This window comes from Saccopteryx bilineata, chromosome 3 (genome assembly GCF_036850765.1).
Source record: "Saccopteryx bilineata isolate mSacBil1 chromosome 3, mSacBil1_pri_phased_curated, whole genome shotgun sequence".
NCBI lineage: Eukaryota > Metazoa > Chordata > Mammalia > Chiroptera > Emballonuridae > Saccopteryx > Saccopteryx bilineata.
Genome location: NC_089492.1, coordinates 84,669,827 through 84,697,637, shown reverse-complemented (window position 1 = coordinate 84,697,637; position 27,811 = coordinate 84,669,827). Strand labels below are relative to the sequence as shown.

At 40.9% G+C, this 27,811-nt stretch overlaps 1 protein-coding gene across 1 annotated transcript in view; it reads right to left on the bottom strand.

Moving 5' to 3' along the window:
- RAB10 (RAB10, member RAS oncogene family) overlaps positions 1-20,721 on the bottom strand; it is a 78,490-nt gene extending 57,769 nt beyond the window's left edge. The window contains exon 1 of the mRNA XM_066266703.1: positions 20,089-20,721. Within this exon, the coding sequence (XP_066122800.1) occupies positions 20,089-20,215 (127 nt within the window). The 5' untranslated portion in view covers positions 20,216-20,721. The remainder of the gene's footprint in view (positions 1-20,088) is intronic.
- Positions 20,722-27,811: the final 7,090 nt, after the last annotated feature.

Here is a 27,811-nt window from a genome sequence, read left to right as displayed (position 1 = left end):
TTTGAGAATACAGTTCCCTAAAAAATTCTCATTTAACTAAACAATTTTAAATTCTGTAAATTTACTAAAATCCAAAAGAATATCAGGAAAAGGGCAAAATATTTGAAGAAATAGTTCATTTGGCAGTAACATATTTACGAAGCTAAAGTAAAGTATTCAAAGGGTAGACAGAATGTCAAGGATGGAGATGTTAACTAATTCACTGCTGAAGCTGGAAATCAGTAATTAGGGAGACTGCAACCTAGGGCAAAGGGTAAGAGTACTGATATTATACATATATATACTGTCTCCTCACCAATATCCTAAACAGCACTTCCTAAAACACATAAGCTAGAGAAAGATGAAATCAGCTCAAGAAAATGTGTTGAGAGCTAAAGAAGGAAGTTTAAAATAAAATTCATTGTGTTAAAAAAAAATGTCCTGTAATTTGTGGCACCTACATATAAAAACATCTTAAGGAAAATTTTTCACAAGAGAAACTGAAGAAAATTAAAGAGGTAAATCATATTACATATTAGTGTAAAAATAAGTTACATTAGAGTTTTTCAGGTTAACAATGAAATTATTTTTATTCCTTTAAGCACACACTAACCATGTGTCACAAATAGCCCCAACAAACACGTTGTTTAATTTATAAGTCCACACGTTGCTTAATTTATAATTACCTACATTATGTAAGATACTACTATTGAATACTTTTATTAGAATATTTTATTGTATAGAGAAATGCAAACTGCCAAATCCTGTCCGATTTATAATTTAAAAAGCCCCCTATTCTTAACAGAGGTATATTAAATTAAGAGCATGGCTGACCTCCTGCAAGTCCATCATAAAGGTTAGGCATAAGCCAGTTTCATTAAGGTGCTATTTATGGCTCTAACATTTATACATCTGGGCAGACCCTTTTGAATCCAGTTAAAATAAAGAGATTACTATTTATTTATTTATTTCCTTGTTTGTTTGTTTGTTTTTAATTTTGAGAGTACATTTATTACAGTGCAACAAAAAAGGACTTAGGATAAAAGAAGCAAAGGAAAGAGCCTAGGCAGGCTGCTATGGCTAACTGGAGAGTCGGAGAAAAGGGGCCTTGGAGAACAGGTTCAGGAGGTTAGCCAGGACACGTTGCTACTGCCCACTGCTCCCCTGGTTACAAGTCTCCTGTGGTCCCTTAGAGTTTAGGAAATGCACACCTATGAGGGAAGAAGAAGGGGAAGGTAAAGGCACTGGCATGCCCCTGGGAGGGAAAGGATGCCAAGAAATTACTTCTTTAAAAGTATTATTTAATATGTTAAAATCTTTATGTTTATCCCCCAAACTGGTTCATTCCCATTTCAAAGGCTAGTTCTCCAACAATCTTAGTACTTGAGAACTGGTGAATAAGCCTTAAGTTTACTTTATCCGGGCTCATATTTTGTTTGGATATTCACCCTCAGGCTTCACTTTTCCCTAGATGCATCCCAATTTTAAAAAATATTTTTGAATACAAGAAGTTATTTTTTTAAAGATTTTGTTTGTTTATTTTAAAATGAGAGAAAGTGGGGGTGGGGTGGGAAGTATCAACTCATAGTTGCTTCCTGTCTGTGTCTTGACTAGGCAAGCCCAGGGTTCAAACCAACAACCTCAGCGTTCCAGATCGACACTTTATCCACTGCGCCACCACAGGTCAGGCAGTCATTGTTGTTATTTTAAAATAAATCACTTATCCAGCATCTTGTGGAAATACTATTCCACTAAAGTTAAAGTCCGATTATACATATGGCACTTAAACTTAAGTCTTTTTTAAACATGTCTCCAAAAATATTTCAAATTTTCTACCTTGACAGATTACTGAAGATAGAAGAATTTCTTCTCGATCATATAATCATCAATTCACAAACTTGTAACTGTACAGAATAGTAATGCAATCTTTAACCTTCATTTTCGTTTTCAGGTCTCCTCCCTAAATGTCTCTTTGGTTTCATTTCCACTGACTGGACATATTACCTACATAGCAGCAAAGGCCTGCTGCTTCTCAACTGCTTTAGACTTAATAAAAATGATGTTCAAGATCAAAGTCGGTAAGGCACTAAAAAAACACCCAGTACTGTATATGGCTTTAATTTAGGGGATTTGTGAAAATATGATTTGTTTTGGTCTCACTGTATTTAGAGACTGATGGCAAACTGCTCTAGATAAATGCAGCGTTAATAGTTGGTTGTTTAAAATTTGACATTTCTCCAAGAACAGCAACCATAACTAAGTAAGATAAAACAGAAAACCAAGGCCTGACCTGTGGTGGCACAGTGGATAAAGCGTCGACCTGGAATACTGAGGTCGCCGGTTCAAAACCCTGGGCTTGCCTGGTCAAGGCACATATGGGAGTTGATGCTTCCTGCTCCTCCCCCTGTTCTTTCTCTATCTCTCCCTCTCCCTCTCTCTCCCCTCTCTCTCTAATAAAAATAAATAAATAAAATCTAAAAAAGTAAATTAAAAATTTTTTAAAAACAAACAAAACAAAAAGCAGAAAACCAAGGTGTCTTAAAGGGAATAAACAAGTCTATACTACTCACCACTGCATGCCATGTACTCAGACAGCACCAGACCCATTGTGAAACCTCAAATATTTTTCTTAAAAAACAATGCAATACTGGCAAATCGAATACAACAACAAAAAAAGAAAGAAAGAAAAAAAAACAATGCAAAAAGCTTATACCTTAAATTCCTAGTTTATTTTATTTTTTTGTGTGTGTGTGTATTTTTCTGAAGCTGGAAACGGAGAGACAGTCAGACAGACTCCCGCATGCGCCCAACCGGGATCCACCCGGCACACCCACCAGGGGGCAACGCTCTGCCCACCAGGGGGCGATGCTCTGTTGAGACCAGAGCCACTCTAGAGCCTGGGGCAGAGGCCAAGGAGCCATCCCTAGCGCCCGGGCCATCTTTGCTCCAATGGAGCCTCGCTGTGGGAGGGGAAGAGAGAGACAGAGAGGAAGGAGAGGGGGAGGGGTGGAGAAGCAGATGGGCGCCTCTCCTTTGTGCCCTGGCCAGGAATCAAACCCGGGACTTCTGCACGCCAGGCCAATGCTCTACCACTGAGCCAATCGGCCAGGGCCCTAGTTTATTTTTTAATAACTATGTTCCTCTTGAAATACAGATCTTTACTTTGAATTAGACATTACATTATATACAAAATAAACTTTCTTAAAAGACATTAAAGCAAACAGCAACATACTGACAACTGGTGAATCTAGAGCAGTGGTAGTCAACCTGGTCCCTACTGCCCACTAGTGGGCATTCCTGCTTTTATGGTGGGTGGTAGCAGAGCAACCAAAGTATAAAAAAAAGATAAAGATTTAACTATAGTAAGTTGTTTTATAAAGATTTATTCTGCCAAACTTAGCGAAAATCCGACATAAAGTACTTGGTAAGTAATTACTATTATATGCTTTAACTTGCTGTAACTCTGCTTTATAAATTTTATAAAGTAAAGTTACTCCCCTACTTTATAAATCACCATTACTGTGGAACTGGTGGGTGGTTAGAAAATTTTACTACTAACAGAGATACAAAAGTGGGCAGTAGCTATAAAAAGGTTGACTACCCCTGATCTAGAGGAAGGATATAAAGGGATTCATTGTATAAGTACCTTAATGTTTCTGTAAATTTGAAATTTTTCAAAGAAGAAAAAGGTTTTAGAATTATTATTCACTTAGGCAAAGAGCTTACACTTGAATAATTATTTTGATATTATATTTACCTTCCATCTTCCAAAGCACTCTTACCCATTTATTATGCTGCATATATGTCCTATACACAAAAATATGCAAAAAGAGCCCTGGCCGGTTGGCTCAGCGGTAGAGCGTCGGCCTAGCGTGCGGAGGACCCAGGTTCGATTCCCGGCCAGGGCACACAGGAGAAGCGCCCATTTGCTTCTCCACCCCTCCGCCGCGCCTTCCTCTCTGTCTCTCTCTTCCCCTCCCGCAGCCAAGGCTCCACTGGAGCAAAGATGGCCCGGGCGCTGGGGATGGCTCTGTGGCCTCTGCCTCAGGCACTAGAGTGGCTCTGGTCACAACATGGCGACACCCAGGATGGGCAGAGCATCGCCCCCTGGTGGGCAGAACCTCGCCCCTGGTGGGCGTGCCGGGTAGATCCCGGTCGGGCACATGCGGGAGTCTGTCTGCCTGTCTCTCCCTGTTTCCAGCTTCAGAAAAATGGAAAAATATATATATATTCAAAAAGACACCACAGAATTTTTTAAAATTTACATTTATCCATTAACATCTAATTTAAGGACAGGAAAGACATTTTTTTAAGACTAAGACTATAGCCTGACCAGGCGGTGGCGCAGTGGATACAGCATCAGACTGGGATGCCGAAGACCCAGGTTGGAGACCCCGAGGTCGCCAGCTTGAGCGTTTGAGCATCTGGTTTGAGCAAAAATTCACCAGCTTAGACCCAAGGTCACTGGCTCAAGCAAGGGGTTATTCGGTCTGCTGAAGGCCCATGGTCAAGGCACATATGAGAAAGCAATCAATGAACAACTAAGGTGTCGCAATGAGCAACGAAAAACTAATGATTGATGCTTCTCACCTCTCCGTTCCTGTCTGTCCCTGTCTATCCCTCACTCTGACTCTCTCTCTGTCTCTGTAAAAAAAATAAAATTAAATTAAAATTAAAAATAAAAAGACTAAGACTATATAAAGAGGTAAAACAATACTCTCACATTGTAAGTACAGATATTTACTAGGTTTCAAACCAGTAAAAAAAATACTCAAGCATGCAACACCTTATCCTTCAATAACAAGTGCTATATATATTAGACCAACTGCAATCCTCTGACAGATTATGAATTTGCTGAATCATTTGTTGTTCAGTATCCTATAAAATAGCATATACCATGAGCATAAAACTGAAACAAGAGTACAGTTACTTTGTTCAAAAAGCAAAAATACTCCTTTTTCCCAAGAATTATACATCTAATTTAAAGCTGTTTCCTTTAAATGACACTGTTCTGAATAGTGGAACTACTCTGATTCCTTAACACATTCATTTGACTATTCTGAATAACAAAAATATCAATATTTTGAGGAGAGATTGGATAGGCACAAAATAGCATTCATCCATAAATACTAGATGTTATGAGCTAAAACTGTAGTCAAAAATCATTTGGGGTCAAAAATTACTTCAAATTCCAGTTAAGATAATGGAGAAAGACTTCTGTGACACGTTCTCTTCAAAGTCACACAAAAACAATAAGAAATACAAGAAATATAAATAAATTCTACCTTCATTTCAACATCCAGATATTGTAACTCTAACAACAATAGATGAAGACAAAAGAAGCTTAAGAGCCAAATGAAGATGCCTAGGAGAAGCAAGCCAATTCATGTCTCAGAACCCTGGAAACATTTAGCAATAGGAGGTATCAGGTACCAGGCTGAAAGTAAGGGCCTGACTAAAGGTTTATATAACAACACCCAAAGGCCTAACAGAAATTGAAAGGTTAAAATCTGATGCAGGCCCTGGCCAGTTGGCTCAGTGGTAGAGCGTCGGCCTGGCGTGCAGAAGTCCCGGGTTCGATTCCCGGCCAGGGCACACAGGAGAGGCGCCCATCTGCTTCTCCACCCCTCCCCCTCTCCTTCCTCTCTGTCTCTCTCTTCCCCTCCCGCAGCGAGGCTCCATTGGAACAAAGATGGCCCGGGCGCTGGGGATGGCTCCTTGGCCTCTGGTCGCAACAGAGTGAGGCCCCGGAGGGGCAGAGCATCACCCCCTGGTGGGCATGCCGGGTGGATCCCAGTCAGGCGCATCCGGGAGTCTGTCTGACTGCTTCACCGATTCCAGCTTTGGAAAAATACACACACACACACACACACACACACACACACACAAAAGAAAGGACTATCAGAAATTTTAAAATGTCAGCTGAAATAAAACATTCAATTAAAAATTTAAGTCTAGGCCCTGGCTTAGTGGTAGAGCGTCGGCCCGGCATGTGGAAGCCCTGGGTTCGATTCCCAGCCAGGGCACACAGGAGAAGCACCCATCTGCTTCTCTACCCTTCCCCCTCTCCTTTCTCTCTATCTCTCTCTTTCTCTCCTGTAGCCAAGGCTCCACTGGAGCAAGGTTGGCCTCGGCACTGAGGATGGCTCCATGGCCTCTGCCTCAGGCGCTAGAATGGCTCTGGTTGCAACAGAGCAATGCCCCAGATGGGCAGAGCACTGCCCCCTGGTGGGTATGCCGGGTGGATCCTGGTCGGGCACATGCAGGAGTCTGTCTGTCTGCCTCCCCCCTACCCCCACCCCCTGGCTTCTCACTTCAGAAAAATATAAAAATATTAAAATAAAAAATATTTTTAAAAAATTTAAGTCTGACCTATGGTGGCACAGTGCATAGAGCATCAACCTGGAATGCTGAAGTTGCCTGTTCAAAACCCTGGGCTTGCCCAGTCAAGGCAGATAGGACAAGCCATGAATGAACAACTAAAGTGAAGCAACTATGAGTTCATACTTCATGCTCCCTCCCTCCTTTCTCTGTAAAAATAAATAAAATCTTAAAAAATAGAAAATTTAAAGTCAAAGACATCTCCCAAAAAAATAGAACAAATTCACAAGGCTTAAAAATAGGAAATGACACAAACAATCCAGGAAATTCATCACCCAATTAAAAACAAAATAAAGAGAAAAAATTGTAGGGCTAAGAGGAAGGGGGATGCAAGTAACTTCAAAAAGTCAAGCTCCAGGAACTCAAAAATTTTAAAAGCTAAATATTTCCAGAGACAAACTAGGCCACAAACGGATAAAGAATGAGAATGGTATTGAAACTGCCAGCAACATCAGGAGCTTAAACAGAATAAAGTAATGCTTTCAAAATTCTAAGGAAAAACTGTTTTCAACCTAGAATCTTGAACCCTGTCAAATTTCAATTGCATGAAAGGGAAGAATTAAGACACTGTCTAACAAGAAGCTACTAGAGGATGATATACTCTAAGACAATAAACCAAAAACAGTACTACACACAAGAGGCTAAGGAATTCCCAAGGTAATAATAGCTGTGCAACAGACCTGGTTAATAACCAATACAATATTGAAGCAGGAAGGAAAAAAGATCCAGTAGAGGTGTTGGGGGAAGAGGAGAAAATGATCTCTCTGGTGGTTTGACCTTGTAGAAAATCATTTTGAGAGGCTGTTGGAGGATGTACAAAGATCTGACAAGACAAAGTGTAAATAAATCAAGGGGTAATATTTACATGGGCATATTAATAGAACCACTGGCTATCACTTTAAGAAAAAATTGGAATAAAGAGTAGGATAAGATTATAAAAGGTTAAAATTTTCATCTAATATTAATGACTCAAGAAATGGCTATAGAAGCATATCACTTGAAAATCATAAGTATATAACAGAACAAAGAGCTAGAGGATGCCCCTAAAGAGCACGAATGGGAATGGAGAGGGGACAGGACAAGAGATTGCTTTTTTTGGTTACCATAACTCTTTCAGCAACATTTTATTCTAAATATCTGTATGTATCACTGTTAGAAATTAATTTTTAAAGCCTCCAGAAAGCACAGTGTCAATTATTATGAAAGGGTCAATCACTAAAGTCAACTTTCACTCCTATAGAGTCACACAGAATCTCGGAAGCCTCCAGAACATCTGCATTATCCGATTAAGCATATGAGGTTAAAAAAAAAAAGCCCATACAAAAGACCACAAGCTCACATGTAAAATGTAAAACTATAAAACTTTCAGAAAAAGCATAGAAAAAAACTTTCAGGATCTAGGGCAAACCAGCTTCTTAGACACAAAAAAGCATGATCCATAAAAAGAAAAATTAATAAATTAGGCTTCATCAAAATTTTTAAATTTTTCTGTGTGAAAGCCCACATGAGGAAGAAAAGACAAGATGTACAGTGTGTCTGTAAAGTCATGGTGCACTTTTGACCGGTCACAGGAAAGCAACAAAAGACGATAGAAATGTGAAATCTGCACCAAATAAAAGGAAAACTCTCCCAGTTTCATACCTATTCAGTGCAGTTCGATGTGGGCTCACACACAGATTTTTTTAAGGCTCCTTAGGTAGCTATCCCGATAGCCTCTACAGACTCGTCACTGACTGACGGCCTACCAGAACGGGGTTTCTCCACCAAAAAACTGCCAGTTTCCTTCAACTGCTTATCCCACAGAGTAATGTTATTCCTATGTGGTGGCAATTCGTTATAAACACGCCGATATTCACATTGCACTTTGGTCACGGATTCAAATTTAGCGAGCCACAGAACACACTGAACTTTCTTCTGTACTGTCCACATCTTGACTGGCATGGCCGTGGGCTGCTCCGCTGTATACACGGTGTTACATCATCATCTGCGCATGCACACATGCTGCCACATCATCCTACAGAAACTGGGAGGGTTTTCCTTTTATTTGGTGCAGATTTCACATTTCTATCGTCTTTTATTGCTTTCCTGTGACCGGTCAAAAGTGCACTATGACTTTACGGACACACTGTAGACTGAGAAAGTATGTATAAACTACATATCCAACAATGGATTAGTATCTAAAATGTGTGAAGAACTCCCAAAACCCAACAGGATAAAAAAAACCAATAGAAACAATCCAATAGAAAAATGAGCAACTGACTCAAACATTTCACCAGAATACATACAGAGGTCCTGGCCGGTTGGCGCAGTGGTAGAGCGTCAGCCCAGCATAAGGATGTCCTGGGCTGGATTCCCCAGTTATGGCACACAGAAGCACCCATTCACGTTCTCGCTCTAGCTCTCTCTCTCTCTCTCTCTCTCTCCCCTCCCTCTCCTGCAGCCCTGGCTGGATTGGAGTAAGTTGGCCCCTGGAGCTGAGGATGGCTCCATGGCCTCTACCTCAGGCACTAAGAACTTGGTTGCTAAGCAAGAGGAACAGAGCAGCGCCCCAGATGGGCACAACATCAGTCCTAGTGGGCTTGCCAAGGGAATCCTGGTCCTGGCGCATGAGGTACTGTCTCTGCCTCCCCTCCTCTCAATGAATAAAAGAATAAATAAATAAAAATAAAAAGAATACATACAGAGAGCAAATAAAGACATAAAAAGATTTCTCAATACATCTGGCCATCATCAGAGAAATGCAAATTAAAACCACAATAAAATTATCACTACACACTTATCAGAATAGCTAACATATAAAATAGTAACACCACCAAATGTTGGTGACAATGCAGAGAAATTAGATCACACATACTGCTGGTGAGAATGTAAAACAGTACAGCTACTCTGGTAGTTTCTTATAAAACTAAACCTAATATGACTCAGTAATTGCACTACTGGACATTTATCTCAGAAAAATGAAAATTTATAATCATTAAAAACACCTATACAAAAAATTCACAGCAGCTTTATTTATAAAACTGGAATCAACCAAGATGTTTCTCAATGCATGAATGGTTAAACTGTGATGAGTGCATACCATGGAATACCTACTCAACAATAAAAAGAACTACTTATGCACACAACAACTTGGATGACTCTCCAGGGAAATATGCTGAGTGAATAAAAACCGATCTCTGAAGGTTACACCCTGTATGATTCCATTCACATCACATTTGTGAAATCACAAAATTTTACAAATGGAGGACAAACTTTTGGAGGGGAAAAATGAGGAGAGAAAAGGGGTATAGTTATAAAAAAAAATACCCAGCATTCTCATCCCTTCAAACTGTTCAGTTTCTTGACTGTGATGGTAATACATGAACTTACACCAAGTAATAAAATTGTGGAGAATTTCACACACACACACACACACACACACACACACACACAGTACAAGTAAAACAGAAAATCTGAGTAAGAATGGTGTACTGCCACAAATGTCAATATCCTGGTTGCAATGATTTTATTAGTTTCACAAAATGTCACCACTGGGAGAAACTAGACAAAATGTTATTATTTTTAACAACTGCATGTGAATCTACAATTGACTTAATAAAAATTTCAATGAATAAAAAGTTGGCATAAACATCATTACTGATATAAAAGAAACAAATCAACACTGTCCTCTGTTCTGATTTTGATACGTTGTATTTTTTTGAGTCTTCAGAATAATGGTTTTTCCATTTTCTAATGTTTTACAACCTTGGATGCTCTGTTTCTGGGCCACACTGGAAACTTAATGTTCCATCATCAGTTGCTGTTTTCCTCAAAAACATATTATTTTTCATCTCTGGAAAAAAGGATAAATATCAAGCAATCACTTTTGCTTGTAACCCAAGTGTGTGTGTGTGTGTGTGTGTGAGACTCATCAAAGAAAATTTCTCATTTCAGATTTCCCTTCAGATGAGTTTTCTACACCAAAATTTTACTCTAATCATCTTTTCAATTCCTTTTCTTATAATGCAACTTATTTATTCCATTAATTCCCAATATTTATTAGAAGGAAGCAAATCGATGATCTTTACGAGATCTTTTCTTGGTTTTATGGGTTCAGACAATGTTCTATTAACCTCAATACCCTCTCTAGCTCCTTTAAACTCTTCTTTTATGACCTATCTCCATAAAGCAGTTTTCCTGTGCAGATCTCTTTAGCTAATCACACAAGTTATATTTTGTGCTAAATCACGATTGTAAATTAAGATTCAAAAAGTCGCCTGACCAGGTGGTGGCGCACTGGATAAAGCGTCGAACTGGGATGCAGAGGACCCAGGTTCGAGAACCCGAGGTCGCCAGCTTGAGCGCGGGCTCATCTGGTTTGAGCAAAAGCCCACCAGCTTGAATCCAAGGTCACTGGCTCCAGCAAGGGGTTACTTGGTCTGCTGAAGGCCCATGGTCAAGGCACATATGAGAAAGCAATCAATGAACAACTAAGGTGTTGCAACGCGCAATGAAAAACTAATGATTGATGCTTCTCATCTCTCTCCGTTTCTGTCTGTCTGTCCCTGTCTATCCCTCTCTCTGACTCTCTCTCTGTCTCTGTAAAAAAAAATAAAAAAGATTCAAAAAATCCTAGCTTCTCTATTCATCCTCAATGCTACCACATTACAAACTGGGCAGCCTTGTACTTTCTATAAAAAAAAATTTGTTTTAGCAAGAGACAAAGAGATGAGAAACATCACTTCATAGTTGTGGCATTTTAGTTGTTCTATGATTGTTTTCTCGTCTGTGCCTTGATGGGAGGGACACTCCAGCCAAGCCAGTGACCCCTTGCTCAAGCCAGGGACCTTGGGCTTTACTCCAGCAACCATGGGATCATGTCTATGATCTCATGCTCAAGCGGGTGACCCTGCACTAAAGCTGGATTAGCCAATGCTCAAACCAGCAACCTCAGGGTCTTGAACCCAGGTCCTCAGCATCCCAGGCTGACGCTCTATTCACTACGCCACGGCCTGGCCAGGCAGCCTTGTACTTTTAAAAGTTAAAACAGAGGCCTGACCTGTGGTGGTGCAGTGGATAAAGCGTCGACCTGGAAATGCTGAGGTCGCCGGTTCGAAACCCTGGGCTTGCCTGGTCAAGGCACATATGGGAGTTGATGTTTCCAGCTCCTCCCCCCCTTCTCTCCTTCCTCTCTCTCTCTCTCTCTCTCTCCCTCTCCTTTCTAAAATGAATAAATAAAAAATTTAAAAAAAAGATTCTATTAAAAAAGTTAAAACAGACAGCCATTATTTCTCCTATCATTCTTTCCATTTTACAAACCAAACAGGAGTATCAGTATGTCGTTTCCTCTTATCTTGTACACCATTATATAGGGTAATTCTTGAAAAGAAAATAATTATCCCTCTGGTTCCTTAGCCATTTAGTATTAACTAACTTGTATCCCTTCCAAATCCATATATTTAAGCCCTAACTTTCAATGGGATGGTGTTCAAAGACAGTCTTTGGGAGGTAATTAGCTTTACCTGATGTCATGAGGCTGGGTCCCTGATGATAGGATTAGTACCTTAATATGAAGAGAAAGACACACCATGTGAGGACACAGCAAGAAGGCTAAAAGCCAGGAAAAGACTGTTCACCAGAAAGCAAACCACACTGACACCCTGATCTCAGACTTTCAGCCTCCAGAACTGTGAGAAATAAATTTCTGTTCTTAAGCCCACACACACACACAGAAAAAAAGAAAAAGAATGAGAGAGACAGAGACAGAGAGAGAGAGAGAAAGAAAAGAAAAAAAATAAAAGGAGGGAGGGAGGGAGGAAGAAGGAAAATAATTATCCCTAGCACTATCAGCTCAGCTCTGCTATGTTATGCTTTAAACCTGCAAACAAGTAACCTGAACAAATCCCTCCATATCTGGGTTGACTTGATAATTCCCCACTCTGGTCAAAACAGAAACAAATTAAGAAAAATACTTCAACTCCACTTTTCAAATTGAAATTGATGAGTAGAAGAATCATCCTATCAATTTTTTTCAAATAAAACAAATTCTTAGAATGAGAAACATGGCTATGAACAAGATTGGATATGAACTCTAGTCAAAACTTTTTCAATAATGAGCCATATAATCTTTCAGAAATTACTTCCCAGACTGCTTCCTGACTTTTGTTTTTTGGTTTTTTGTTTTTGTGACAGAGACAGAGAGGGACAGATAGGGACAGACAGACAGGAAGGGAGATAGATGAGAAGCATCAATTCTTTGTTGCAGCTCCTTTAGTTGTTCATTGATTGCTTTCTCATGTGTGCCTTGACTGGGGAGCTACAGCAGACCAAGTGACTCCTTCCTAAAGCCAGTGACCTTGGGCTCAAGATGGTGAGCCTTGCTCAAACCAGATGAGCCCGCGCTCAAGCTGGCGACCTCAGGGTTTTGAACCTGGGTCCTCCAGGTCCCAGTATGACGCTCTGTCCACTGCACCACCGCCTGGTCAGGCTGTTTTCTGACTTAAAACTCATTGAAGGTGTGAATCTAATGAACAAGGTGAACTGAGGAATAGAGGCACAGGCAGGGTCGCAGGGAGCAGAGGGACAGCTGTCAAAGGGAAAGGGGATGAGGGTATGGATCCAAGGAGGTGAAAGGATTAGTGAAATTATATATACATAACACAAAGATACAGATAACAGGACAGCAAATTCCAGAGGGAAGGGAGGAGGGAGTTAAGGGGTGGGGTGTAATGGGGGGGCATGTGGTCGAGGGGGGGGTTGAGGGTGTTATATTGTGTGGGACACTTGAATCCATGTTAACACAATAAATTTAAATTAATTTTAAAAATTTCATTGTAGGAATCTTTCTTGCCTTACTGTTCCGTGATTCTAACATTCCAAGGAGTTCTATGTAAACACACATAAGGAAAAGACAAACCTCCCTTCAGTATCTGAAAGTGTAGATCAGTGATACTAAAGCATGGGAAAGTACCATAAAAAATCCTCTTGACTCAATGACCACTGGTTAACTCTAGCTATCATACAGAATAGTAAGGAGCTAGCTGTCTGTGATCAAATGATTTTTTAGAAAGCTTGATTAAGTGTTGAATATTTTTTGTTTTGGTTTTTGATGCTTTTTTGTAGAAAAATATACATAGCAAAACTTACTATTTAAACCATTTCACATAACATTAAATTTACCATCTTAACCATTTTAAGTATATAGTGCAGTAGTGTTAAGTATTAATATATTCAATTGTTGTGCAACAGATCTCCAGAATTTTTTCATTTCACAAAACTGAAACTCTATACCCATTAAACAACTCCTTATTTCCCTCTCCCCCATCTACTATCATTTTCGCTTCCACCAGTCTACTTTCTGTTTCTATGAATTTGACTTTAGATACCTCATAAGTGGTATTTGTCCTCCTGTGGATTTTTATAAATAAGTGTATAATTCAGCCTGACCAGGTGGTGGTGCAGTGGATAGAGCATCGGACTGGGATGCGGAAGGACCCAGGTTCGAGACCCCAAGGTCGCCAGCTTGAGCGATGGCTCATGTGGTTTGAGCAAAGCTCACCAGCTTGGACCCAAGGTCGCTGGCTCCAGCAAGGGGTTACTCTGTCTGCTGAAGGCCCGTGGTCAAGGCACATATGGGAGAGCAATCAATGAACAACTAAGAAGTCACAACGAAAAACTAATAATTGATGCTTCTCATCTCTCTCCATTCCTGTCTGTCTGTCCCTATCTCTGCCTCTGTAAAAATAAATAAATAAATAAATAAAAATTAGTGTTTAAAAAAAAAGTGTATAATTCAGTGACATTAAATATATTCATATTGTTATGCAACCATCACTACTATCTCCACAACCTTTTCATCTTCCCAACATGAAATCTGTACCCAGTAAGCAATAATTCCCCATTAAGTGAAACTCTGTACCCATTTAAGCAATAACTCCTCATTATAGTTCTCAGGCCCTGGTATCAACTCGTCTACTTTATAAATTTGTCTATTCTATGTCCCTCATATAAGTGAGTCAATACAGTATTTGTCCTTTTGTATCTGGCCTGTTTCACTCAGCATAGTGCTTTCAAACACTGCGGTAGCATATATCAGAATATCATTTTTTTTAAGGCTAGATAATATTCCATTGTATGTATATACTACTTTGTATTTTGATATTTGGGTTGTTTCCACCTTTGGCTACTGTGAATAATGCTGCTCAACAGACAATAACAAGTGTTGGTGATAATGTGGCAATACTGAAACCCTGGTGCAAAGCTAATATGAATGTGCAACAGTGCAGCCACTAAGGAAAAAAATATGGTGGTTTCTCAAAAATTAAAAAAAGAACTAGCATATGATCCAGCAATTTCACTTCTAGGTATATACACCAAAAATACTGAAAGCAGGGACTTGAACAGATAATTGTACGACAAAATTCATTTCTGATAAATCAGTCATCCAAATGCAGGGGTCGGGAACCTTTTTGGCTGAGAGAGCCATGAACGCCACATATTTTAAAATGTAATTTGTGAGAGTCATACAACGACCTGTGTACATTAGGCATTATCCGTTAATAATTTGGTGTTGTCCCGGAGGACAGCTGTGATTGGCTCCAGCCATCTGCAACCATGAACATGAGCAGTAGAAAATGAATGGATTGTAATACATGAGAATGTTTTATATTTTTAACATAATTTTTTTATTAAAGATTTGTCTGCGAGCCAGATGCAGCCATCAAAAGAGCCACATCTGGCTCGCGAGTCATAGGTTCCTGACCCCTGTCCTAATGGGCGAGAAGTGACATCTCATAGTGGGGTTTCTTTTTTTTAATTTAAAGATTTGTTTATTTATTTATTTATTTATTTATTTATTTAGAGAGAAGGCAAGGAGCAGCAGGAAGTATCAACTCCCATATGTGCCTTGACTGGGCAAGCCCAGGGTTTCCATCCAGCAACTTCAGCATTCCAGGTTGATGCTATATCCACTGCATCACACTACCACAGGTCAGGCCTCATAGTGGTTTTGACTTACAGTACATTTCTCTAAAGATTAGTTTTCACATGCTTATTGGCCATTTGTTTATTTTCTTTCAGAAAATGTCTAAATAGGTTTTTGTTTTGTTTTGTTTTTTTTGTATTTTTCTGAGGCTGGAAACAGGGATAGACAGACAAGACTCCTGCATGCCCCCCGACTGGGATCCACCCGGCATGCCCACCAGGGGGCGACGCTCTGGCCCTCGGGGCCTTGCTCTGTCGAGACCAGAGCCACTTTAGCGCCTGGGGCAGAGGCCAAGGAGCCATCCCCAATGCCCAGCCATCTTTGCTCCAATGGCACCTCACTGCAGAAGGGGAAGAGAGAGACAGAGAGGAAGGAGAGGGGGAGGGGTGGAGAAGCAGATGGGCGCCTCTCCTGTGTGCCCTGGCCAGGAATCGAATCTGGGACTTCTGCACGCCAGGCCAACACTCTACCACTGAGCCAACCGGCCAGGGCTTCTAAATAGTTTTTAATCAAGCCTAAAGATATACGTTCAAATGAAAGAAATTCCTTAGGCACTCACATTTCTGCAGCATGAGCCACTTGCTGCCTGAGTTTCACAGCAAAGCATGGACACATTTAATATAACGAAGCTTTTACTCATTTCTCTCAAAAAGTCTTCCCGCCCTGGCCGGTTGGCTCAGCGGTAGAGCGTCGGCCTAGCGTGCGGAGGACCCGGGTTCGATTCCGGCCAGGGCACACAGGAGAAGCGCCCATTTGCTTCTCCACCCCTCCGCCGCGCTTTCCTCTCTGTCTCTCTCCTCCCCTCCCGCAGCCGAGGCTCCATTGGAGCAAAGATGGCCCGGGCGCTGGGGATGGCTCTGTGGCCTCTGCCTCAGGCGCTAGAGTGGCTCTGGTCGCAACATGGCGACGCCCAGGATGGGCAGAGCATCGCCCCCTGGTGGGCAGAGCGTCGCCCCTGGTGGGCGTGCCGGGTGGATCCCGGTCGGGCGCATGCGGGAGTCTGTCTGACTGTCTCTCCCTGTTTCCAGCTTCAGAAAAATGAAAAAAAAAAAAAAAAAAAAAGTCTTCCCATATAACATGGGACAGTTCACTTTATTAATCAGCTCTTAAATGTAGGTTAGTGGAACCATCCTACTCTTCCAAAACTCAATAAAAACACTCAGAAAGACAAGTTCAGGGGTGGAGGGAGGATTAACAATACCAAAAGGAAGCACATTCAGTAAAACAGTCCACTAAAAATTTCTGGTTTGGGACAAGTCCATGTAATTACCATTATCACTAAAGGGTAATGCTTTCCTGAACTTTACTACCAAGAGGGTATGGCCAAGTCAACCACTGACATCTGCTCATCCAAAACCAGTAACTCTCTTTAGCAAATACTTCCCAATCTTTGAATTTCCAAGACCAGTTTTACCCTAAAATTACTCTATTAGCCCAACAGCTGATATTCTTAAGTAAAATCTGATCCCAATCTACATTACATATATAACATATATAATATATAATGCTCAGAAAGTAGGCAGACAGGAAAATATTCAAACAAAACCAGTCCCAATTTTGTATTAGAGAATTCTGACTGTACTACCTATCTGTCTGCTTTCAACCATTATTTATCATGCATCCATGAAATACAGGGACTCTCCTACATGTTTAGCATCAGCAAAAGACAAAGATCTCTGCCTTTATGTAGTTTATATCCTAATGCCCTTCGATTCACTTTGAGATTGGTATGTGTGACAACCAGTGATTTGTTCTTGCAACTATTTGCAATAAATCTGACTATAAATATATATAATACATATTTTCTGATATAGATGTGTGGGAATTGAAAGTATACAGAAAATTTTAATTACAGTAGTCTTTGAGTACTGTACATATGTAAGCTCCATAAGCCTAAAAAACTTTTGTATTTCTTCCAAGCATCAATAACCAGTAAGTAACTAAAATGACTGTGCCTAAAATAATGAGGGCTTTCCTCATACTGACAGTTTGGCCATTCTGAACACCTGCAAGATAACTACTTCTATTCCAACCTTAGGGGGTTTTAACAGTCAAGTGATGACTCAAATTTCACTATCATTTTTTTTAAAAAGCAAAATAAAATAGAAAAGAATCAATCCTAGTCAACTAATAACATTTTAAATGTCCTAAAAGTAGTATACAAAGTATTAATCATCTGCATATTAAATTTGGAGTTTGAGACTATCTAGACATGCATTGTCCAATATGGTAGCCAACAGACACGTGATTATTGAGCAATTAAAATACGTCTAAATTGAAATGAGTTGTAAGTATAACATATACAATGGGAAAAAAGAATGTAAAATACCTCAACAATTTTTAAACTTGACTATATAATAAAACGTTTTGAATAAAATTAGCAAAAATATATTAAGTTCTTTTACTTTTTTAACATGGCTACTAAAAAAAAATATTACCTTTGTAGTTCACATTATTATTTCTTTTGAACTGCATTTAAGACAATAGTAGATTTCTAAACCTGCTCACAGAGCTATCACATATACTACAATTGTACTCAGACTTATGTATTTATTCATTTCTTAGCCTATACTGATCAACATACGATATAACAAAAAAAAATCAAACATACCAAACATTTTTATATAAAAATAAGAAAAGCTCAGAATCTAAAGTGAAACTGTTAGATCACTTACAAATATTTGGATGGCCACTGTGTGCAGGGCATTCAATCCATAAGTAACTTGTTCTGCCACCCTTCAGCAACAGAAGGGTCGCATATTCTATATATAGCTAATAAGGCATTGTGCTCCCACAGTGTGTCTGGCACCATGCTAGGCACTTTCACTGACTCGTAATTCTCACAACTACCCTATGCAGTCGGTACTATTAACACTAGAGAATAAAACTGAAGCAGACAGGTTGCGGAACCAGGATTCCCACCAAGCATACTCCATCCAAAATCACCAAACATTTTTCCAAGTAAAAAGAGTACACAAAAACATGTCATTATCTTTACAGGATTGTGTTTTTCAGTTGAGTGTGTACCCATTACAAAAAGAGTGGAATAGATGGATGGCTTTGCTTCCTGTTCTCCCCACCCCCTTCTCTGCTCTGTGAGCAGGTTCAAGTTAACCACATAGATTAAATCTCTGATCTTAGTACTGGTTTTTTCTATGCTCCCTTTCCCAGAAAGAACCTACCCCACCTCTCTGGTCCAATTACTATATGTCCTTCAGGATTATTTTAGATATCACCTCCTGCATGCCAACAGACTTCCCACCATTGAGTCTAGCTACCCCTCCACCCTATGCTTACCCCTACTGTAGCACTTTTCACACTCCATTGCCACTGTCCTAACTACATAGATTGCTCCTAACGGGGTCTATTATATTTACTGCTTATCCCCAATGCCTAGAACAGTGCCTAACATTAGGTGCTCAATCAATATTTGCTGAACTATCTAACCCTCTGACCCAGCCAGTATACCTAGAGTAGAATATTAAAAGCAAGCTTAGTGGTAGGAGGTGCTAACCCACAGGCAGAGACGAGTTCTAAATTTCATGAAATTTATGACAGGTCAAAAGAACAATATAATGCTCAGAAACAATTAGGATGACCCCCCCAAAAAAGGGGGAGTAAAATCAAAATCTATTTAAAACGATCATTTGCCCAATTCAATTTTAATGCTACAAATTGTTTGAAATCAGATTAATTTTGACAATTTCCAGAATTTAAAGACTCCAGTTACTTTTAAAATCATTTAATATAAAACTAGTTACACTTTTTAAAAAAGTTTCAATGCATTGCCCCAAGTCTGAGTGCTCAGGCCTCCAAATGACAGAGGCAACCATGTATCTATCCTTTAAGGTATTTATTGGGAGCGGATTTCACATACAATTCAGTTAACACAATTTGTGTAATTGCCACTAACTTTTCTAACCAGAATGAAAGGGACTTTCCTAAAGCCTTCCCTTTTCTTTTCCTAACTGGGAAACCGATGAAAAAGGTCCATCTTTAGCTCTTACCTCCACACTAATTAATTCTGAAACATAAGTCCTAGGGTTATGACTGGCAAAATAGTTTCCTGTAAATTCTATCATACAGTAAAATATAAGGAAGAACTTCAATCTTTCAGGTTTGAGTTTAAAAAAAAAAATACTGATCATCTCCCTTGAGATTGCTGCTTTTGCTGATGTCTCAGAAAGCACTGCTGAGGCAAACATGCCACAGAGTCCAACCCCAAGCACGAAGAGCCTCCGATTGTTTGATACACCAATGGATATTAGTCAACGCGGCCCAACTCACTTTTCCCCTCTAATTTGCTTTAATTATTCCTCATACAAACCCTCAAGTTTACGCCAAGTTATGACCATATGCAATCTTCTCTTTATCCTTAAATCAGGCCTTTACCAAATGACTACTACTGCTTCAATCCCAACCACTAACATAAATTCTTTACAAATATTGACATCTAGTAAAGCCACACAAATATGGAAAAAGCCAGCCCAGTGGCTTAAAGAAACGGGCTTCTGTTAATGCTGTGTATTTTGTTAACAACAGGCACTGAGCAGAATGGGAGACTCGAAAGCAAAAGACCGGATAGAATGCATGGGAGACCCCGCCCCGGTAAGCTCGATGCCGATTCAAACAGTAACTTGGGTCTGTCGCCTAGAATCGGAATCACTGAAACAAAGGCGTATATTACGGGAAGCAAGATGTCTGGAGAAAAAGAAATGGTTTGCATCTACAGAAGCAGCCATACACCATCCTCCCACAGATCTTACCTATGGTGGAAATAAAGGTGGTATTGAAGGCATCATCCGAAAAACGAAAAAGGACGCAGGTCTTCCCCACTCCCGAGTCTCCGATCAGGAGCAGCTTGAAAAGCAGGTCGTACGTCTTCTTCGCCATTGGGAGGAGCGGCTCAGGCGCTCGCCGCCGGCGGCCCCAAGGGATCGGTCCCTCACTATGGCCAACTCCTCACTCGGGCGTTCTCAGGCCGGAGGACCGGGAAAGCGTGGGAAAAAGGAGGGCTCGAGAAGGCACGGGCGACCTACGATTGGCCTCGTCGAGGAAGCACCGACGGTGGCGGCGTCCGGTGCCTCCGAGGGCGGCGACCGCGGCTCCGCAGCCTCTCCCAGCCGCTCCGCCCGGTTCCGGGGAGTCGGTCGGGACAAAATGGCCTCCCCTCCCCCCTCAGGGCTGCTCGGCCGGGACGCTCCCACGGGCGAGCGAGCAAGCTCTGCTGTCGGGGGAGCGCGGCGGGCGTGAGGACAGTCTCTCGAGAGAGCAGAAACTCCGCGCTCGGACGCCGCGATCGCAACGAGGAAGGATCCCGAGCCGAGGAGCTCAGCTACATAGCCACAAGAAGCTCAGCCACCGCGGCCAAAGCCACCTTTCCCCCGTGCCCTCTCACGCCGGCGTGCGCGCTGCCTGAGACGCACGCAAGGACGTACGCCCGCCCTTCCCTCGCGCCCTCGCCCGACGGTCCGCCTCTACGCACGCGCGCCAGAGTATGTGGGGGGGGGGGGACGCGAAGGAGGGGGAAGGAGCGCTGGGACTCCAGCCTCAGTCGAAGGCCAGATGTAGAAGGGAGAGGGGAGCGGCGAGACAGGACGAGGCCGCGGGCGCGCTCCCTGTGGCGGTCTGATAGGGTGCGCGGCGTTACAGCACGCCCCGCGCGGCCTAGTGACTGCGCAGGCGCGGCATGCTAGAGTAGTCCTTTAACCCTTCTCTCTCACAGTCTCCCACCCAGCTTTTCTGAGAATGCGTAAGGCTCTGTGTGTCCCGGGGATCGAGCTGGTCTTGACACAGGGACGAACCTGGGAGACGCTTTGTTCCTGTGTAGCTGAACTTTGTAAACGCGAGAGGAAAAAAAAAAAGCGCCCTGGGTCATTTAATAGCCTCTTCGCCTAAACGAGACGCATCCTGGAGTGCCTCCCTCGTAGGATAGTCGTGACCGGAAAAATATTAAAGCTACATTCCGTTTTACCTGAGGAGCAAGAGTTTGAGGTTCAAGAGATTTGAAATGGAAAAACAAGCCACGCTGCTCTGGCTGGCACGATGTATTCTGCCTTCCAGGGCGAGGAGAGAAAGGCTGAGGAACACCCGGGCGCAGGGAAAACCTCCTCCCCGAGTGCAACCCGGTGCTGTGCTCTACACGGAGAGCTCGCTCCGGGCCTTGGCGGTCCCTTTGGAACAGGGAGAGCCCGAGAGCGCTGTACAGACCAGGCAGGTTCCCTCCCTCCCGCCAAAATCGAACCACCGGCGTCCCAAACTGAAGGACAGTGAAGCCAAACCCTACCCGATGCTCCTCCTCCCCTTGCACTTCGTTTCATTCGCCTTACACCCTGCCCTCTCTCCCATCAGTCTTATTTATACCTCTCCTTTCCTCTTCTTCCTTTCTGTGGTTTAAATATTCACACTACTACCCTACCACTATCAGAGTGCTTCATCTCTCCAAAGCATACCTAGGATGGCAGAGTAGTTGAACCTGGTCTGGTTCAGCCTGACACCGGAGAAAACCCCGAGACATCGGAGAAGCAAGAAACAGGGATGGAGAAAAGTAGAAACTACATTTTTACACCCCACTACCACCACCAAAATATTTGTGTATTTAATATGTAATTAAAATTAGTCTTTCAGGCAGTTAGGGTAATCATATTTCAGTCGCCCATGCTTTAAAGATTTGTTTCACATGCTTTCTTTACAACAACCCCTGAAGCTTCATTACTAAAGATGTTTGTCTTTTTTTAGTCTTGTCACTTAAACGTTATTCTTCCAGTTGGAAATGTCTTATGATAATACCAACAATTAAAATAGGCTGGAAATCACAAAATGAGCTATGGTCAGTGTTTCACAGGTTTGTTATCAACTCAGAGTCAACATTGAGTACCTCAATATCTTCAGTGTTAGCTTGATTCTTTTCGTTTTTCTTTTTACAGAGAGAGACAAGAAGGAAGAAAGATGAGAAGCATCAACTCGTAGTTGCAGCATTTAGTTGTTCATTGATTGCTTTGTCATATGTGTGTGTGGGGGGGGGGGTCTCCAGCAGAGCCATTGACCCCTTGCTCAAGCCAGCAACCATGGTGTCATGCCTATGTTCCCACATTCAAGGGGTTACTCTCAGGGTTTTGAACCTGGGTCATCAGCATTCCAGGTAGACACTCTATCCACTGCACCACTGCTTGGGCAGGTGATTCTTTAGTTTCAAAATAAGTCCTATTAACTCAAAGCTCAGTGTGGTAAAGCATTTTAGAATTGTTATGGTTTTTAAATGTACACAGCCTAGATTTGGGGGATAATGCGCAGCTAAAAATGAAAAACTAAAAGGAAAAGAATTATCCTTTATATTAGTTGTTTTCAGCTGAAACTGACAGACTTGGAAAAAATTAATTACACTTACTAACAAATCTTATTTATTATTGGGTCAGGATCTTAGAATTTTAGAGCTGTCATATCTTTTAAATCATAATTCAACTCGTGCACATAATTTACAGAGGAGTCTAAGGCTTAGAGAGGTTGGGGACTTGCCAGAAATCACACTGTTAGTGGCAAAACCAACACTATATGGGAAAGGGGAAAAAGAAAAACCTTCGCACGACATCATATAGCATGAAAGTGAGACTTGGGAGGCTCAGCCAGTACTTAATTTTTGGCCTCCCTAAAGTTAATTAAAGGTTTTGCTGGAGTGAGGCATATCTACAACCAAAGGCAGCTGGAGTGATCAAACATGGGAGATCCCTAAATCTAGAAAAAAACTAATAAAATGGAGGTTATGTAGGCCTAAAAGGCAAACCTAGGGTTGTGAAATAACATTGGATAAAGGTTAAAACTAAGTGAAAGAAAATGACAACTTAGTACTAGCATAGAGTTTGTACCTTTTTTGAAATTGCTCTGTAAAAATCTAGTCCAAATATTTGCAAAGCCAAGGAAGAAAGTTGGTATATTTATATGGTTTATACTATTAATTAATGTGTTATTTCTATATTTTTCTAGAAAACACGCAGCTGGCCAGCTCATAGTTCCAGTCTTCAGCTTCAACTCCCAGGAGCCGCTTTATAAGAAATCTCTGCCTCAAAAGGTGTTGATTGATTCAGGATCATCTTTATCCCTCTTCCTATGTATATTTTCTAGTTGCTATACCTGATTTCTTCCTCTTTAATCTCTCCGCCTCTTGCACTCTCTGTTCTTCTTAAGAATGGAGTCTTCCCTTGGATGGTAGCCCCACTGCTTTGTTATCAACTTGCTTTAAAACCTACCCCACCAGTCTCAGGGACTTTGCCTCTTTATATACTGTCTATTTGCTGTGTCCATATTCCCAGCCTCTTCCCAGGTACTTCCATGAGATAGTCACTACTGGTTGCCCAGAGGCTGCAACTTTTCTTATCACCATAGACTGCCAATATTCTGCTCTGCCTACATATCTTGATTTAGTCCTTCCTCCCATTAAAGAATATTGCCCCCTGAGCGTTCCCCAGCCCACTGGATATGTTTGTTCTAGTCTTCTCAGAACTGGCCTCCTCAGTAGGCCTTTAAGGGGCTCCTGGCCTTAGTCAATGATGAGCTTTATTTCCTATCCTAGCTTCCACACACAAGAGGAATAGTTTCCCATGGTTACTATGTATCTTCTTTATTTCATGCTTAATGTGGTTCTTGCTCTGCAAAATACATTCTCTCCTCACCCCCAGCTCCATCTCTTCAGCCTTCAGTTTGAGGGTCCTCACCATATCCTGTCTTCCCCAACACTCTTGAGAGAAGAAATTTGTTTCTCCTTTGAATTCCCATAGCACTTATAAAAATCAGTTATGTTTCCCCCTTCTATTTCACAAGTAATACATATTTATTTTTAGATACTTAAAACCTACCAATAAGCAAAACAAAAATTTTTAATTATTAAAACTTCTATCCCCCAAACAAAGGAATGGGTCCTTGAAGGGAGGGGGTAGGGATGGAGGAAAAGGGGAAGGGGAATACAGTCAGTAATATCATGAAAAGTTTACACAGGGACAGATGATTACTAGAATTAGTGGGGTGATCACATTGTAGGTATAAAAATGTCAAAACTATATTGTACACCTGAAACTAATATAATCAATATAAGATTGTATACCAACTATATTTAAATAAAAAAATAATTTGAAAAAAGAAAATCCTTCTACTCCTGGAGATAACCATTATTAGCATTTTAGTGAATAACCATGTGGATAGTCTTCTTTATTTAGACATACCTTATAACACATTGACTACATTTTATGAAAGATACTTATGTACATATTCTATTTTCTTAAATTGGAATCTCCTGAGGGCTATGACTATTGTTTATATCACTTTGCACAGTGCCTTGAATATATTAGAAAATCAAAATATGTTTGTTAAAGGAAAAGGGACATGAAACTCAGAGATTTGATTTTTGTTTCCTGGAGAACTATATACTAATTTGTAGAAATGTTCCAAATGGGGGAAAAATGAAAATTCTAAAGTGATGGAAATATAAAACTTTTAGAGCAATGTTTTATTTATTTGTTTGTTTGTTTGTTTATTCATTTTAGGAAATATATGAAGAACTCACCTAACTACAAGATAAAGTTTTATTTCTGTGAAATCTTACTTCATAAGATGATTCAAAAATTAAACAAGATAATGCAAATTAATGTGCTTTATGTAGCATAAGACTATGCAAATGTAGTGATTACTATTTTTATTAAGTGGTAAGAGTGATGAATTGTGTCATAAGGAAAAGAAAGCAGAAAAATTATAAGTGAGAACATTTATGATCAAGCAACAAGCCATCCTGGAAGAAAAATGGTACCAAAAGAAGTTGAGCTATGAACTGGGATAGGTCAAAAGAAAGAGAAATGGAAGATTAAAACTGGGAGAAGCATGAATTGGAACTGACTTGTGTTGTAAATATTCAATGGTATCATCAAAAGCAGTAATGAGACCAAAAGAAAAAAATTCAATGGCTAAAGGAAATAAAACCTCCCACACACACTAAAAACTTCACATCATCAACTCCGTCATATGAATCTCAACTCATCTATGTTGGAGCAGTTGGTACAGTACAGTGGTTAAAAACATGGGCCTTGCCTGACCAGGTGGTGGCGCAGTGGATAGAGCGTCGGACTGGGATGCGGAAGGACCCAGGTTCGAGACCCTGAGGTCGCCAGCTTGAGCACGGGCTCATCTGGCTTGAGCAAAAAAGCTCACCAGCTTGGACCCAAGGTCTCTGGCTCCGGCAAGGGGTTACTCGGTCTGCTGAAGGCCCGCGGTCAAGGCACATATGAGAAAGCAATCAATGAACAACTAAGAAGTCACAACGCACAACGAGAAACTAATGATTGATGCTTCTCATCTCTCTCTCCGTTCCTGTCTGTCTGTCCCTGTCTATCTCTGCCTATGTAAAAAAAAAAAAAAAAAAAAAAATGGGCCTTGAGTTGGCTAAACCTAGGGTTCTATATCTGTCACCTGTTAAACAGGAGACCTTGAGTAAGTTACCTAATCTCTCTAAATCTGTTTCTATTCCATAAGGTGAAAACAAGATACGGAAAAAAATTAAATTTATTTATTAATTTGTGAGAGAGAGAAGGGGTGAGAGAGGCTGACAGAAACATCAATTTGTTGTTCCACTTATTTATGCATTCATTGGTTGATTCTTCTTTTTTTTTTCTTTTTTTTTTTTTTTTTTGATTCTTCTATATACTCTAACCGAGGATTGAACCTGCAACCTTGGCATATCAGGACGACACTCTAACTAACTAAGCTACCCAGCCAGGGCTAATGTAGAAATCACCATAGGGTTGAGCGAAGATCAAATGAGACAGTCTTTTGCCATTAGTTAATGTTCAGAAATGTTATTACTACCACAGAACTGAGAAAACTTTTTCCACTTAAGGACAAGGTGAGGAAAGAGCTTCTCAGGGGGAGACTTAGAACCCAAATGGTACAGAAATCAATTCAGTGTTAGCTATTGCTCTAGAAAACTGTATCCTCAAGTGCCAAGTGTCAAGACCTAGAGAAAGACCCATCAGACTTAAAAAGACAATGACAAGCCCTAGCCGGTTGGCTCAGCAGTAGAGTATCAGCCTGGCATGCAGAAGTCCTGGGTTTGATTCCCAGTCAAGGCACACAGGAGAAGTGACCATCTGCTTCTCGCCACCCCCCTTCCCCTCCCACAGCCATGGCTCGAATGGTTCAAGCAGGTTGGCCTTAGGCACTAAGGATGGCTCCATGGCCTTGACTAAGGCACTAAAATAGCTAGATTGCTGAGCAACGAAACAGTGGCCCCAGATGAGCAGAGGATCGCCCAGTAGGGGGCTTGCCAGGTGGATCCTGGTCGAGGTGCATGCAAGTGTCTGTCTCTGCCTCCCCACCTCTCAAAAAAAAAAAAAAAAGACAATGCGAAGAGGAAAATGCTTTAACCCTGTGTGAAGCCAAGAAATATGAAGCTACATTATAACTTATAAATTCATAGACTCATGACATGATATAATGAAGTCATAGTTGAATTCCTTTTCTATCTTAAACCCCTGTTCTATCTCATTTTAACTGATCATCTTAGACAATTACTAATCATTCAAACTTCAGTTTCTTCACCTGGAAAGTGAGGTTTGATCAGTAGCTGGCAAAACCAGCTATTGTGAAAATTAAAATATTTCACGCAAAGAACCTGGCAGTGGGACTAGCAGTATCTTAAACATTGATTCTCCTCCCCCTATAAAATGTAAACCATCTAAGGAAGTGCTGTTGTATCTCTTATAATATCAAGCCTAGTGTCTTGTATGTAACAGGGGCTTAAGAAATATTAATTAGATTGATACACCTGCATTAGAAGAAATCTTGGAAGCCATCTAAACTAACTTTCTGCTCCATGCAGAAATACTCTGACCAACCAATGGCCTGTCCAGCCTCTGTGTAAACTTGCTGATGACGAAGAGACTGACTGCAGGACTCAGTATTTCTGACAGAACAATGTTCACACACTGAATGTAATTGTGCTTCCCTGAAAACATCACCCATTTGCTTTAATTCTGTCCTTTGAAGTAACAGAATAAACCTTTACCCACATTCACATGATAGCTCTTCAACTATTTGAAGATAGCATTAGTGTTTTCCTCTGAACTGCTCTAAGTTAACTCTCTTCATATAAGACAACTCACAGATAACTATCAGCACCTCCATTCTGGTTTGCATATGACCCTCTTGGAATGTAGCACTCATAATTGTTCACTGTGCTAAAGTGGAGGACATAACCCTGTAGAAATGCCCAGATTAGGCTAACGGTAGTACAGGGGTCAGGAACCTATGGCTCACAAGCCAGATGTGGCTCTTTTGATGGCTGCATCTGGCTCGCAGACAAATCTGTAATAAAAAAAAATAATGTTAAAAATGTAAAACATTCTCATGTATTACAATCCATTCATTTCCTACCGCTCATGTTCATGGTTGCAGGTGGCTGGAGCCAATCACAGCTGTCCTCTGGGACAACACCAAATTTTTATTGGATAA